At 36.4% G+C, this 14,605-nt stretch overlaps 1 protein-coding gene across 1 annotated transcript; it reads left to right on the forward strand.

Moving 5' to 3' along the window:
• Positions 1–9,938: 9,938 nt before the first annotated feature.
• On the forward strand, positions 9,939–10,328 carry LOC125371177. The gene has a single exon (XM_048379708.1). It carries the CDS (start codon positions 9,939–9,941, stop codon positions 10,326–10,328), a length of 390 nt encoding a protein of 129 aa, XP_048235665.1.
• Positions 10,329–14,605: the final 4,277 nt, after the last annotated feature.

The raw sequence follows: 14,605 nt of genomic DNA on the forward strand, positions 1-14,605 counted from the left end.
AGAAATAAAGTTTGAAGTTCAAATTGGCAGTTTTCACATATTCAGCGACCTAATTGCAAGAGTTTTAAACTTCTTCTACATAGAACCGATTGGATTTTTGCAATCCGATGTCATTTTTCTCGACAATTTCATGTCCAGATACAGATTCTATAAGGTTTTCTTGGCGATAATCATCATTTTTATTGATAATTATTTAAATTTTAAAAATAAAATTCATTATTTATCGATAATATTTTAAAATCTACTGCCACCCTTAGGGTTTTCCTTGAAACCCTACCACTATAAATAGAAATAGGTGATTAGGGTTAGGGTTAACAATTAAGAACTGAGATTTGGCAATAACTGATATCAAAACTTGAAAAGCATTGAGAAAGAAAACACATAAAGGAATCTAAAGAGAAAAGAGAGAAAAAGATTGTCGTTCTTATTTGACAATTCAAGACTCAAGCTAGTAAGAAAGAACAGTTTTTGGAAACAAGCCATTGAAGGAAGAATCAATTTTGGAAACTTGTTTCTAAATTGACAGAAAAATTCTCTACACCAGATCTAGCAGTGGATTCCTACCCAGTCTTTGACTCAAATGCATCCTCATCACCTGAGACTCACAGATCTACCAACTTCGGTACAACCTGAAAGTTCCTTCAATCATGCATCCATCATTATCCAAGAAATTGGTTCCTTCGTTCCTTTTTTTTGCTTTTATTATTTGCTTTTAGAAACATGATTAGGATTATGATTTATGATTAGTATGATTAGATTAGGGTTTCTATGAATATCCATGATTATTGGATTTTGAATATAATAATAAGAACTTTAGGGTTTTGAAATATGATATTTTGTCAATTAGGGTTTTAGATCTAATTAGAAACATATCATAGGATTAATGTTTAGATCTTTTCTTTATTATGATTATGTAATTAAATATGTTTAATATGATAACATGATTGATTTTCCATATTTTTATTTAATGTACTTTCAATTTTAGGGTTTTTATCAGTTTTAGGGTTTCTCGATTGTTCAATTAATTTTTGTTGCTTTTACTTGGTTATTTATTTCATTTTATTTTATATTCTAATTAATTTTATAGTATGTGCATGTGAAATTCGGCTCTAGGGATGTAACAATGTATTTATGAATCGACTAAAAGTGGCTTAGAACCCTAGAGTTGATCGGCTTAGTGTAGAGCCAATTCGCTCTATGTTGAGCCGATTGACTCTACACATAAATCCAATCAATTGTTTAAGCCTAGCCTCCTTTTTTTTTGGTTTGTGGATGCTCTTTTATGTATTCCAACATTTTGTATAGTTTTTAGGTCTTTTGCTTTCATAATCGTAGTTGTAGGTCGGGTTGTAATAATTAGGTTTTACTTTTTGCTTTTATTTTGTTTATTCTTGCTTATTGCATGGTTAATTAAATATGTGTTATATGATTGATTAATTAAAATAGGCCACATAGACTTAGGTTTAAAAACTAGATCCAACATGAATATTATAGTCCAATAGGCTAATCAATATTAACTAGACCTAAAACTTTAAATTCTAAGTAGACTTAGTAGGCTTTTGCATGTTTTAGTTAGGACTTGGGCTTAATTAGAATTGGGACTATAGTGAATAGGTCTCATCGTAATAACTAGTCGATTAGGTCTAAAGGCTGGAGATCAAAAGCATAATAGGTTGGGCTAGATTAGGTGGGCCTTACATATAATTAATTAGTAAATTAGGCTAACAACTCTAATATAGGCTAGTTTGAATAAAAATGAGCTAGACTTAGGTGAATTATGTGTATTGTTTTGGCATGTCTATGTATGAATTGCTTGCAAATAGCTTGGCTTGATCTTTCCGAACTTAAAATAAAGGGAATCCCGAGGGATCAAGGTCATTTTTGAAACCTATGCAAAAATATAACACGAGGTTAATATGCCATATTCTACACCCTCCATAATGAGCTATAGCACAGATGGATGACGAGGCCATTTATAGGGAATAATTTAAACAATAAAATTAAAGACTGATATACATAAATAAGGAAGTTAGTTTCCGAATCCATCTCTATATTTGTGGCATAATGTCACGAAACTTCAGCTTAGAGGTTAGCCAAGTCGCGCGGCACTTAGTTAACTTGCTTGACGAAGTCGAACTAAGTAAGCCTAGATGAGAGTTGGGAGCAATTTTAGGTGAGCAAAGTAGGCAAGAGGTGTTTAGGACTTGGGTAGGGTAGAGAGTTGAGAGCACTTGAGCTTTGAAAGTATGGAGAGCTTTATTAAGTTTCCAACTTTCCTCTAGTATGTTCTTATTGTTCTTGTATATTACAAATGATGAATAGAGGGGGTATTTATAGGCTTCCCACCTCCTCAAGTTGTGGCTAGAACTCATTCTTCTAGAATTCTCTACAAGTTACCTATGTACAAGGCTTCCTTTGGAAGCTACTCTATGTACAAACAAGGGAAGCTTCTAGGCAGCTCCTTAGCTTGGCACACAGCCTTGCTTCCTCCAGCAATTTCCAGATTCTTCCTTTAGTTTCCTTGGGCAGCCAACTTGGGCTAGGCTGCAGCTTTGGGCTGGGCATATGTTGGGCATATTTTTGCCCATGGACAAGCCTTGCCTTGCCCAAGATGAGGCGGGCTGTGACACCCTCCCTCACTCAATCTCGTGACGTCCTCGTCGCGCCTTGAGCTTTGTAATTTTGGATATGCTCGGGGAATTGCCATAGGAAATCTTCACTTTCCCACGTAACCTTGCTGTGGAGTAAATTTTTCCACTTCACCAAGTATTCGGTGTAGTTAGGAACTCCTTTTCTTCTTATCACTATGTCCGCAAGGATGCATTCAATCTCCTTATCGAACTCGGTGACAACGGCTGTTGGAGCTCTTCTAGATTCACTATAGCTGGGGTCTTCCTTGTCTTCGTGGTATGGCTTGAGCATACTCACATGGAAGACATTATGGATTTTTAATCTCGAAGGCAGTTTGAGCTGGTAGGTAGCAGCACCAACGCGTTTCATGACTGGGAACGGGCCTTCATATCGCCTTACCAAGCCTTTGTGTACTTTGCGGAGGGACTTGAACTGATTAGGCAGCAGCTTCACCATCACCAAGTCGCCAGCGTTGTATTCCTTGGGGTGTCTCTTCACGTCAGCCCACTTCTTCATGCGCTTCGCTGCTTTATCGAGGCATGCCCTTGTTATGTCTGCCTCTTCGTGCCATTCCCTTGCAAACTTATAGGCAGAAGGGTTGGCTCCTCCATAGCCAGCAGTAATGGCCTTAGGTGTCAATGGCTGCTGTCCCATAATGACTTCGAAGGGACTCTTACCCATGGACTCGCTTGGTTGGAGGTTGTACGAGAATTGGGCTACGTCAAGCAGTTTTGCCCAATCTCGCTGGTGAGCACTAACATAATGCCTTAGGTAGAGTTCCAGCAAGGCATTAATCCTTTCCGTTTGGCCGTCGCTTTGTGGATGAAAGCTTGTGGAGAAGTTGAGGTCTGTGCCCAGCAACTTGAACAACTTTCGCCAAAACTTACCGGTAAATCGAGGGTCTCTATCGCTGATTATACTCTTCGGTAAGCCCGATAGCTTCACAACATTCTTGAAGAGGAGACGAGCTGCCTCGTCTTGCTAAATCTATCCACAACAACCATGATACTTTCGAACCCTTCGAATTTCAGTAGGGCCACAATAAAGTCCATCGAGACACTCTCCCACGGCTTTTCAGCGACGGGAAGAGGTTCAAGTAGGCCAACAGGCTGTTATTGTTCCACCTTGTCTTGTTGGCATACAAGGCAGGTCCGAACATAGGCCTCCACATCGTACTTGAGTTGCGGCCAGTAGTAGTTTTGCTAGACTAGCACAAGTGTGCGAGTCATTCCGGGATGTTCAGCCCACAAAGAGTCATGGCATTCCTTTAGAATTTCTCTCCGCAGGTTTTCCTACTTCGGCACATATACTCGATTGCCAACAGTGAGGAGAAGGCCCTCTTTCTCCCAAAATCGTTCGCCAGCTTGATGATGCTCTTGGCCAAAGTGTCTTGCTGCATTCCTTCCTTGATGCGGCTAAGGAAGTCGCTCTATAGCGTGCTAGCAGCAATGGAAGCCAACTCCGCCTTTCTACTCAACGCATCAGCGACAACGTTGGCTTTGCCTGGCTTATATTCAAGCTTGTAGTCGAATTCGGCCAAGAAATCTTACCAGTGTGCTTACTTAGGACTCAACTTCTTTTGAGTCTGAATATAGCTTGTGGCCACATTATCCGTTAAAATAGTGAACTTGCTGTCGAGCAAGTAATGTCTCCATGTGCGCAAGCAGTGGACGACGGTGGTCATTTCCTTCTCTTGGACAGTATACCGCCTCTCCATTTCATTGAGCTTGCGACTTTCATAGGCGATAGGGTGCCTATCTTGCATGAGGACACCTCCAATGGCATAGTCCGAGGCATCTGTGTGCACCTCAAATGGTTTTCCGTAATTGGGCAGCATCATGACTGGCTCCATTGACTAGAACCTTATAGGGAGATGATTAGAACTACGGATGCTAACCAAAGAACCTTATAGGTCAAATCATCGCACTTAGAGGGAATAATGGTGGTAGGCACAATGTTGGAGTGGATATAGAAAAAAAAAAAGTAAATAAATAAAGTAAATCTATAAATCTATTTTAATATTTTAATCCATATTGATTGACTGCCTCCATTATGTTGTTGCTAGCAAATACCATTATTTTTTGTTTTGGATCTTCAAAATCATTCCCGCAGGAGATCCAGGTCCACTAGTGCGAGTCTTGATAAGTTTACAAAGTTCTTTAAAAAATTCATAACTTTATTTCCTGTAAGGTATAAAACTGAAATAATATACTCATTAGCCTCAAGTATTCGGTTGCATTCGGTTCTTATAGTGCTTAAGCCCTTATTCATAAGAACAAGAAACTACAAGCTATATATGAATATATAAATAGAGAAAGATGAATAAACTAAAGTCAAATCAAGAACTAGAGAGTAGTTAACTGGTCAACAAGTCTCGTAGTCCCAAATTTTAAAAGCCAGCATAATGAAAACAATGGGAAATTCGCATAGGTTTACATGAGAACATCCGACCCAAACTACTTTATTATATTATGCTAATCCTTATGCCATTCGAAGTCCTCATGCTCGAGGAACAAGGAATGATGGAGACCCCAATTGTGCAAATCCTGAATCGTAATATTTCATCATGCCTCGATTCTCATCGTTCCTTCTTTTCTCTAAAAGACTCATCTGCAATCATTCGAAAAATGATATTAATACTTGATCAAGTAATTTTATTTCTTCGCATTTGTCCAAGCATTAGACTGATTGATAAAAATGTGGCTAACTTGTGCTAAACCCCTATTCAATGTTGATGTCTTCACTAAGGATCATTCACCTAATCAAGTAAAGAAACTCTAACTCCCAACAAGACCCTTAAATACTTGTACTTAAGAACCTTAATTATAACATAAATAAAGATTTAGATTAAACTAAGTTTGTAAAATACCAAGTTTTCACTTGATAATTTCACCAAGTTCATAAAGAACAAAAGAAGAGAATTAACTCCAAAATATCAGTATTGAACCAGCCTTAGAAAAACCCAATCTATAATGATAAGGAAGCAAATAACAATAAGACTAGGAATAGAACTCTTAAACTAAAAGGATAACTTAAAACATGACTTCTGACTATTAAAAGACTTCTTTAAATGAACAAATACTCATAAAATCCATCCAACCCTAGTCTATATAATAAACATGACATTTGGGCTTAAGTAACATGTAATAAGCGGCCGATGCTTTAGTATTGGAATCCAAATAGCTTGACTTATTTATTTTGGGCCTATTTTGACTTGTTCATGCCTTCATATATTGAATTAAGTTGATAGGAGTATCTTGAGGCCCATTGTCTTGATGAAGCCCAATCTCACTTGGCCTTTGGATCTTCAACCCAAGCTTCAACTCTTACTTCATGAACACTCCCAAAGCATCCTTGAACTTCTTCATGTGAGCTCTAGCCATTGGTCCATCATATTTGAGTGGTTCGTGTACAATCCTAGTTGGATTAGGATCCTAACTAGAGTAGGATCCTCGTGGGACTAGGATTCCTAGTGGAAGTAGGACTGCTCGTGGGGCTAGGATTCCTAGTGGAAGTAGGATTCCGTGTTGGTGTAGGACTTCTCGTGGGACTAGAATTTCTAGTGGAAGTAGGATTCCTAATTGGAGTATTTTTCTTAGTCGAAGTAGGATTCCTTGTGCTTGAAGAATTCACATCATTCCCTCCTTCCTCGAGAAGATTCGTTCTCGAATCATCAACCTCGTCAAAATCAAAAGGAGATAAATCAACAACATTAAAAGTAGCACTAACACTATAATCACCAAGCAAGTCTAACTTAAAAAGCATTATTATTAATCCTTTCTAGAATTTGAAAAGGACTATCATATCTAGGACTCAATTTAGACTTATGCATACTAGAAAAAATTTCTTTTCTAAAGTGAACACAAACCTAATCATCTAGTTCAAAGATTACTTCCACATGCCCCTTATTAGCTCTTTAGGCAACTTTCTCATTCCATTTTTCAATGTTCAAGCGCACCTTTTCATGTAATGCCCTAACAAAATCAGCCTTCTTTTGACCATCTAAATCAACTCTCATATGCAAAGGCAAAGGAGATAAATCTAATGGACTCAAAGGAATAAAACCATAAACAATCTCAAAAGGGCAATAATGAGTAGATGAATGCACACTACAATTATAAGCAAACTCAATATGTCACAAACAATCTTGTCAACAATTCTCGTAGTTCCAAATTTTAAGAGCCATTCAGGCACCGAAGTCAAATCACTTCATAACGAAAATAAGGAAAAATTTACATGGCCCTACCTCATAATACTCCAAACCAAATTACTACATTATATGCATCCTAAACATCAAAATGCTCATATTCCCGATTATAACTAAAGTGAAATCATGAACGAGAGAGGAGTTAACTGGTCAACAACTCTCATAGACCCAAGTTTTATGAGCCAGCTTAAGAAAAATAAGGAGAAAATTGTGTGGGTTTATCTAATAACACTCTAACCCAAAATTACTTCATTTTACGCATCCCAAACATTAGAATGCTCACAGTACTGCTTGTATTATGCTTGGATTAATTGAAAATAACATGATTTCTCCCTTAGATCCGTGGAATTACATCTCGTCCTCCTTAATCATCAAACTAAATAGCAATGCCACCGGTCAAGCTTATTAATTGTGTTCCCATGATTCCTTACGGTAATCCTTATATCATCAGGACTCCTCGTCCATAGAGGAACAAGGAATGATGGAGATTCTAATGGTGCAAGTCCTGAATCATAATATTAGGGCGTGCCATGATTATCGTTGTTATCTCTTTTCTCTAAAAGGATCATCCGTGATCATTCAGAAAATGATATAAGTACTACATCAACTACATTTCTTTCTTCACATTGTTCAAGCATTGGATTGGTGCGTATGATTTTCGCTTCCATGCACTTTAACTCCACACTTGTGTTTATGCTCTTAAAAAAAAAATCAACCATCATACTAGACAGAGATTAGAAAGAGAGGCATAAAAGAAATGAACAAAATGAGAACATAGGCAAGATTTCAGATCCGATACGGAAAGAAATCAAAAGCTCTTTGTTCTCCTCCCTATGACTAAGCGTAAAGATCAAATTGAATTGATTTAAACATAAGGGTAGATAAAGAACAGAAAAGAAAGGAAAGACGTGAGCGATAAGTCTATGCGCTAGCGCGAGTTTAGATAAGTTTGCAAAGTTCTTAAAAGAATCGATAACTTGATTTCTCGTAAGTTAGAAACCTGAGGTAATATGCTCACTAGCCTCAAGTATTCAATTGCATACGGTTTCTATAGCGCGAAAGACCTCATTCCATAAGAAGAAGAAATGAGAAGCTAAATATGAATAAATAAATAAAGAATGATGAATATAGTAAAGTCAAATCATGAACTAAAGAGGAGTTGACTCATCAATAGCTCTCGTAGTCCTAAGTTTTATGAGCCAATTTAATAAAAACAAAGGAAATTTACGCGGGCCGACTTAATAAAAGTCTGATCCAAATTACTTCATTATATGCATCCCATCCATTCGTGGCAGGCTACTACTATCGATTCGTGCAAGACTTCTCGAGGATCGCAACGCCTTTGACTAAGTTGACTCAAAAGAACGTTAGGTTCTAGTGGACTAACGCGTGTGAAAGAAGTTTTTAGAAGCTGAAAGACTGTTTGACTTCAGCTCCGGTGTTGACCTTACCCTCTAGGACTGTTGGATTCATGGTGTATTGTGACGCTTCCAGAGTGGGTTTGGGTTACATTTTGATGAAGCAAGGTAAGGTAGTGGCTTATACATCCAGGCAATTGAAGAGGCATGAACAGAATTACCCTACTCATGATTTGGAGATAGCAACAGTAATCTTTGCTCTAAAGATCTGCAGGCACTATCTCTATGGTGAGACGTGTGAGATATAGACGAATCATAAAAGTTTAAAGTATATTTTTTAATAGAAAGAATTGAATCTGAGACAGAGGAGATGGTTGGAACTTCTAAAAGATTATGATTGTAATATTCTCTACCATCCAGGTAAAGCGAATGTCATGGAAGATGCCTTGAGCAAGAAGTTAGTAGGTAGTCTTGCTCATATCAGTGGAGAGAAGAGACCCCTGACTAGAGAGTTGCACAAATTATGCAACCAAGGGTTGTAGATGGAGGTATTGGAATCAGGAGCATTGTTAGCACATCTCAAGGTTAGGTATATGCTTGTTGATAGAATCAGGTTAGCTCAGAATCAGGACCCACAGTTACGGAAAATCTTAAAAGAAGTGCAGCAGGGTCGAGCTAATGATTTTGTTATAGATGATGATGGTACTCTGAGGATGGGCACTAGGTTGTGTGTTCCCAATGTGGATAATCTCAGAAAGGAGATTTTAGAAGAGGCTCACTAGCTACAATCTAAGGCAGTGTACCTATAAATGCAGTCTAGCACTAATGGTGAGTATCAAGGTCATATTCCTCGGGAAAGCAAAAGCCCAGAGTTACTTCTTTGTTCTTTGTTATATTAACCTAAAATGGATGATGAATAATTTCTAAACTAACTATTAACTATAAGCTAAGTTCTGAGGGAGATGCAGGAGTAATTGATAAATGAAATAATCAAGACAAGAAGACAAACCCAAAGAGAATCTAAACTAGTTGGCAACCAAATAAAAGATAAAGGATCGGTAAGTCTAATTATGCTACCCGTGAACGAATTCTTAACCGAATTCAGTTTCTATCTCGAGATAACCGAATTCCTAAACCTAATAACCTAAAGTTGGAATCTCTTCCTAACGATTGATTCTGAAATTAGTATTAAGCTTTAATCCGCCTCTATTAAGCTTTGTTAATTCTTAATCCGGCTAGTTAATTATCCTTATCTCTAAGCGATTATTAACCAGTTCTTGCTATTCAAAATTTCAATTGCCAAACGGATTTCTTAATCTCATAAAGCAATCTAAACATCACAATTCACAACGTCTCATGAATAATGCATTATCTTATTAATACTGAAAACAAGAAGAATACAAAACCAACTCAAACAATCCAACAATATAATATCAAGCCAACATAGTAAAGAAATCCCAATGGATTAAATCAGTCTAGCTAAACATGTTCATGTTTAAAACAATCTAGGAAATCAATTACAATGAAAGAATAATGAAAATAAAACATGTACACCCTTTTCTCTCGAATTGGATGAACAGCTCTAAATTTGGATCTACACTTTGATTAATCTCCCAAACTGCCTCTTGAATTGCTCCACTATTGTTTTGCACTCGGAACCTTGCGATTCCGGGATTCTTACTCACCGCAACTCTCTCTCGCACTCAATACTGTGCAGAAACTGAACCAGCCGCCAGGGCTCTATGCCTAGGTCTGCGAAGTTCTTAAAGGAGGTTTTTAGCAACAAAAGGAAGTTTAAGGACTTGGCATTCATGACGCTAAAAGAGGAATGTTCAGTGATTTTCCAAAAAATGTTACCGGAAAAGAAACATAATCCAGGGAGTTTTACTATCCCTTATGTTATAGGTGACCTAACTATTTGTGAAGCTTTAGTTGATTTAGGAGCTACCATTAATGTAATGCCATATAACCTGTTTGCTAAGTTGGGGCTGGAAGAGACGAAACCTACTACGATGAGTATACAACTAATTGATAGTTCAGCCAAGTATCCTAGGGGTGTTGCAGAGAATGTGCTTATTAAGGTGGATAAATTCATATTTCCTGTTCACTTTGTGATCTTAAACAAAAGATAACAGATTGATGAATCCAATTGTGCTACCCGTGGATGAATTCTTAACTGAATTCGGTCTCCCTCTCAAGATAACCAAATTCCCAAAACTAAGAACCTAAAGTTGGAATCTCTTCTTAACGATCGATTATTAAGCTTTAATCGACCTCTATTAAGCTTTGTTATTCTTAATCCGACTAGTCAATTACCCTTATCTCTAAGTGATCATTAACCAGTTCTTGCTATTCAAAATTCCAATTACTTAATGAATTTCTCAATTACAGAAAACAATCTAAGGAACACAATTCACAACATCTCATGAATAATGCGATATCTTATTAATACTGAAAGCAAAAAGAATATAAAAAAGAACTTGAACAATCCAACAATTTATTACTAAGCCAACATAATAAGGAAATCCCAATAGGTTTAATCGATGTAGGTACACTTGTTCATGTCTAAAACAACTAGGAATTCAATTACAATGAAAGAATAAAGAAAATGAAATAGATACAACCTTTTCCCTCGAATTGGATTAGCAGCTCAAAATCTAAATCTACATTACGGTTGATCTCCCAAATTTCCTCTTGATTTGCCTCAAAACCCACTCTTGATCTTCAGTGTGATGCTTGAACCATTAAAATCCGTCTTTCAATATGCGAAATATGGTCTCCCAAAGTCCAATATTGAAGTCTAAAAAGGGGTGGCTCGCTCGTGTATGTGAGATCTAGAGTCAGAAAATTGAAATGGTAGCCCTTGCTGAATTTTGATGGATTCTGGTCCGTATTTGCACATATTTCCCTCAACTACTGATAATGTCCATCGATAATCACCTGAAACATGAAAGTAACCAAAACACATGTGATTATGGCATAAAACAAGATAACTATGCTAAAAAATGGAAGTAATTGGGCATATAAACATGTATAAAATGATGAACATCAGAAATCATCATCTTAGTAACCATACACCGCAATAATTAATGAGTTATGATATATATGGAATGCAAGAAAACACCCTCTAATCAAGATTATTCCAAAACTCAAGGATCTCCTCAAGTGAAGATAGGAATGACTAGTTCTAACAATGAAACTAGCACTTGAATTCAACTTCGAAAGCCACAAACCAAGTATGATTTGATAAGTTAAGAATCAAACACAAGATTTTGGTTAGAGAATGCCACAAGATAAGTTCAAAGTTTATGCAAGAACTTAAGCAAAAACACTTACAAAGAGCAAATAAAGATTATCATTCATTAATTTATTTTTATAAATCAATTTGGCTTTGATAATCAACAATAGACTCTTTATTATTGAATTCATTCAAAGATAGTAAATCATTGTCTTTTATGCCATCTTCAATTATCAGGTCTTCAAAATCTACATTCGGCACAAGTAAAGAAATTGGAAGAAGATGAGAAACTTTAATAAAACACAAAACATAATGATAAGCAAACTATAACTTGAAGCAAGCTTTGATACCAAACGATAGGAAATCATCATCTTAACAACCTTACACCCTAATAATTAATGATACATATGGAATGCAATAAAACACCCTTCAATCAATTTAATTCCAAAATCCAAGGATATAGAAATAGGCCAGCATGTAGATGCAACCCCGAGGAGAAAAAAGAAATCCAAAGGCAAGTGAGTGAGCTTATGGATAAAGGGTATGTAAGAGAAAGCATAAGTCCATATGTGGTTCTTGTAATTTTAGTGCCTAAGAAAGATGGTTCATGGAGGACTTGTGTTGATTGTCGTGCCGTCAATAAAATAACAGTAAAGTATCGCCATCCTATACCTAGGCTACATGACATGTTGGATGAATTGCACAGTGCTTGTTTGTTTTCTAAAGTGGATTTAAAATCTGGACATCATCAAATAAGAATGTGTGAGGGTGATGAATGGAAAACCACTTTCAAAATAAAACATAAATTATATGAGTGGTTAGTCATATCGTTTGGTTTAATTAATGCGCTAAGTACAGTTATGCGATTGATGAATCATGTTTGGCGCGCTTTCATTGGAGAATTTGTAGTGGTTTATTTTGATGGTATTCTTATGTATAGCAAATCTTTTAGATGAGCATGTAATACACTTAAGCTTGTTGTTGATGTTTTAAGGCAAGAGACATTATATGCTAATCTTAAGAAATATACTTTTTGCACTGATGAAATTACTTTTCTTGGATATATTGTTAATGACAAGGGAATTCATATTGATTAAGAAAACTTAATATAATTAGGGAGTGGTTGAAATCTACTAGTGTGCATGATGTTAGGAGTCTTCATGGTCTTGATAGCGTTTATAGGAGATTTATTAAGGAATTCTCTACAATTGTTGCACTTTAACTGAATGCATTAAAAAGAATTTGGGTTCCAAGTGGAGAAAAAAACAAGATGATGCTTTTAACTTGCTAAAAGACAAACTTAGTTCAACACCTTTACTTGCTTTGCCTGACTTTGCTAAAACCTTTGAGGTTGAGTGTGATGCAAGTGGAATAGGTATTGGTGGAGTCGTGATGCAAGAAGGAAAACCAATTGCGTTCTTTAATGAGAAGCTAAGTGGAGTAATTCTAACCTACCCAACTTATGACAAAGAGTTTTATGCTTTTGTATGAGTTTTAGAGACATGGCCACATTATATTTGGTATAAGGAATTTATTATACACACCGACCACAAGTCCTTGAAATATCTCAAAGAACAAGGGAAGCTAAGCCATAGGCAAGCTAAATGGGTGGAATTTATTGAATCCTTTTCATAAATCAAGTACAAACAGGATAAAGAGAATGTTGTTGCCGTGCTCTATGTAAAAGGTATGCTCTAATTTCTCCACTAGATATAAATTATTGGATTTTCAGTTCATTAAGGAATTATATAATTCAGACCATGATTTTGCTAATATATATGGGGCATGTGAGAAAGGGAGTTTTGACAAGTTCTAGACATGATAATTTTCTTTTTAAAGAAAATAATTTATGCGTGCCTCAATCTTCTTTAAGAGAGTTGCTTGTGAGGGAGGCACATGGTGGGGGTTTGATAGGGCATTTTTGGTGTAAGAAAGACTTTAGATGTTTTAAGTAATCATTTCTTTTAGCCACAAATGAAAAGAGATGTTAAAAGAATATGCGAGACATGCATCACTTGTAAACAAGCTAAATCTAAAGTGATGCCTTATGTGTTGTATACTCCACTTTCCATACCGAATGAAACTTGGATAGACATTTCTATGGACTTTGTTTTAGGATTACCTAAGTCATGGGGAGGGAAAGATTCTATTTTATTATTTTTGATAGGTTTAGCAAAAGCACATTTCATTCATGCCACAAGACAGATGATGCAACTTGATGGGCTCTTTATGCAACCTACACCTAAGGCAGTGAACCTACCGATGCAGCCTAGCACTAGTGAGTATCAAGGTCATATCCTTGGAGATCGAGTGAACCTAGAGTTACTACTGTTTGCTATGTTATCTAGTCTGAAATAGGGTGTGAAAGTTCTAACGTACCAGCTAATGGTTATGAGTGCAAATAAGTAAATGAAGAACAACGGACAATCAAAAGACAATTGCAAAAAGAGAAACAAACCCAAAAGGGAGCCTAAGTGATGGAATTCTAAAAATGGATTGTATGGATTGCCGATCTTGCTTACCCGTGCCTAAATCCTGAATTGAATCCTGGTTCCTCTCTCGAGCTTACCGGATTCCTAAACCTGCACTAACCTAATGGAATCTCTTCCTATCAGATTACTACAGATTAGCATTAAGTATGATTTAAAACTATTAAGAGTTATTAGTTCTTAATCCGGCGAGTAAATCAACCTTATCTCTAAGTTTAACTACCAGTCCTTACTATTCAATGTCCAGTTGTAACAAGCATTTCTCAATGTCAAGAAACAAGCTAAAAAACAATTAATCCAACGTCTCAAATTAACTGTATCAAACTTTTATTACTAAATAGCAAGAAGATTACAAGAATGACAATTATAAAAACTAACAATTAAGCATAATCCATCAAGAATTGTGAACCCTAATCGATTCAAAAGATCTAGCTACTCATGTTCATGGTTAAAGCAATTAGGGAACAAAATAAGGAAAAACAAATTAAAGGCATGTACACCCTTCTCTTTCAAGCTGAATGAGAAACCCTAAAATTGCAAATTCGAAATCTCAAACCCTAGTTGCCTCTTGAATGCTCCCAAAGTTTGTCTTGATCTTCAATTCGATGTTTGAACAAGTGAAATCCCTCCTTCAATTGATGAATTTTTGATCTCTCAAGGTCTACAATTGAGGTATAGGAAA

Source organism: Ricinus communis, chromosome 9, assembly GCF_019578655.1.
Source record: "Ricinus communis isolate WT05 ecotype wild-type chromosome 9, ASM1957865v1, whole genome shotgun sequence".
NCBI classification, from domain to species: domain Eukaryota; kingdom Viridiplantae; phylum Streptophyta; class Magnoliopsida; order Malpighiales; family Euphorbiaceae; genus Ricinus; species Ricinus communis.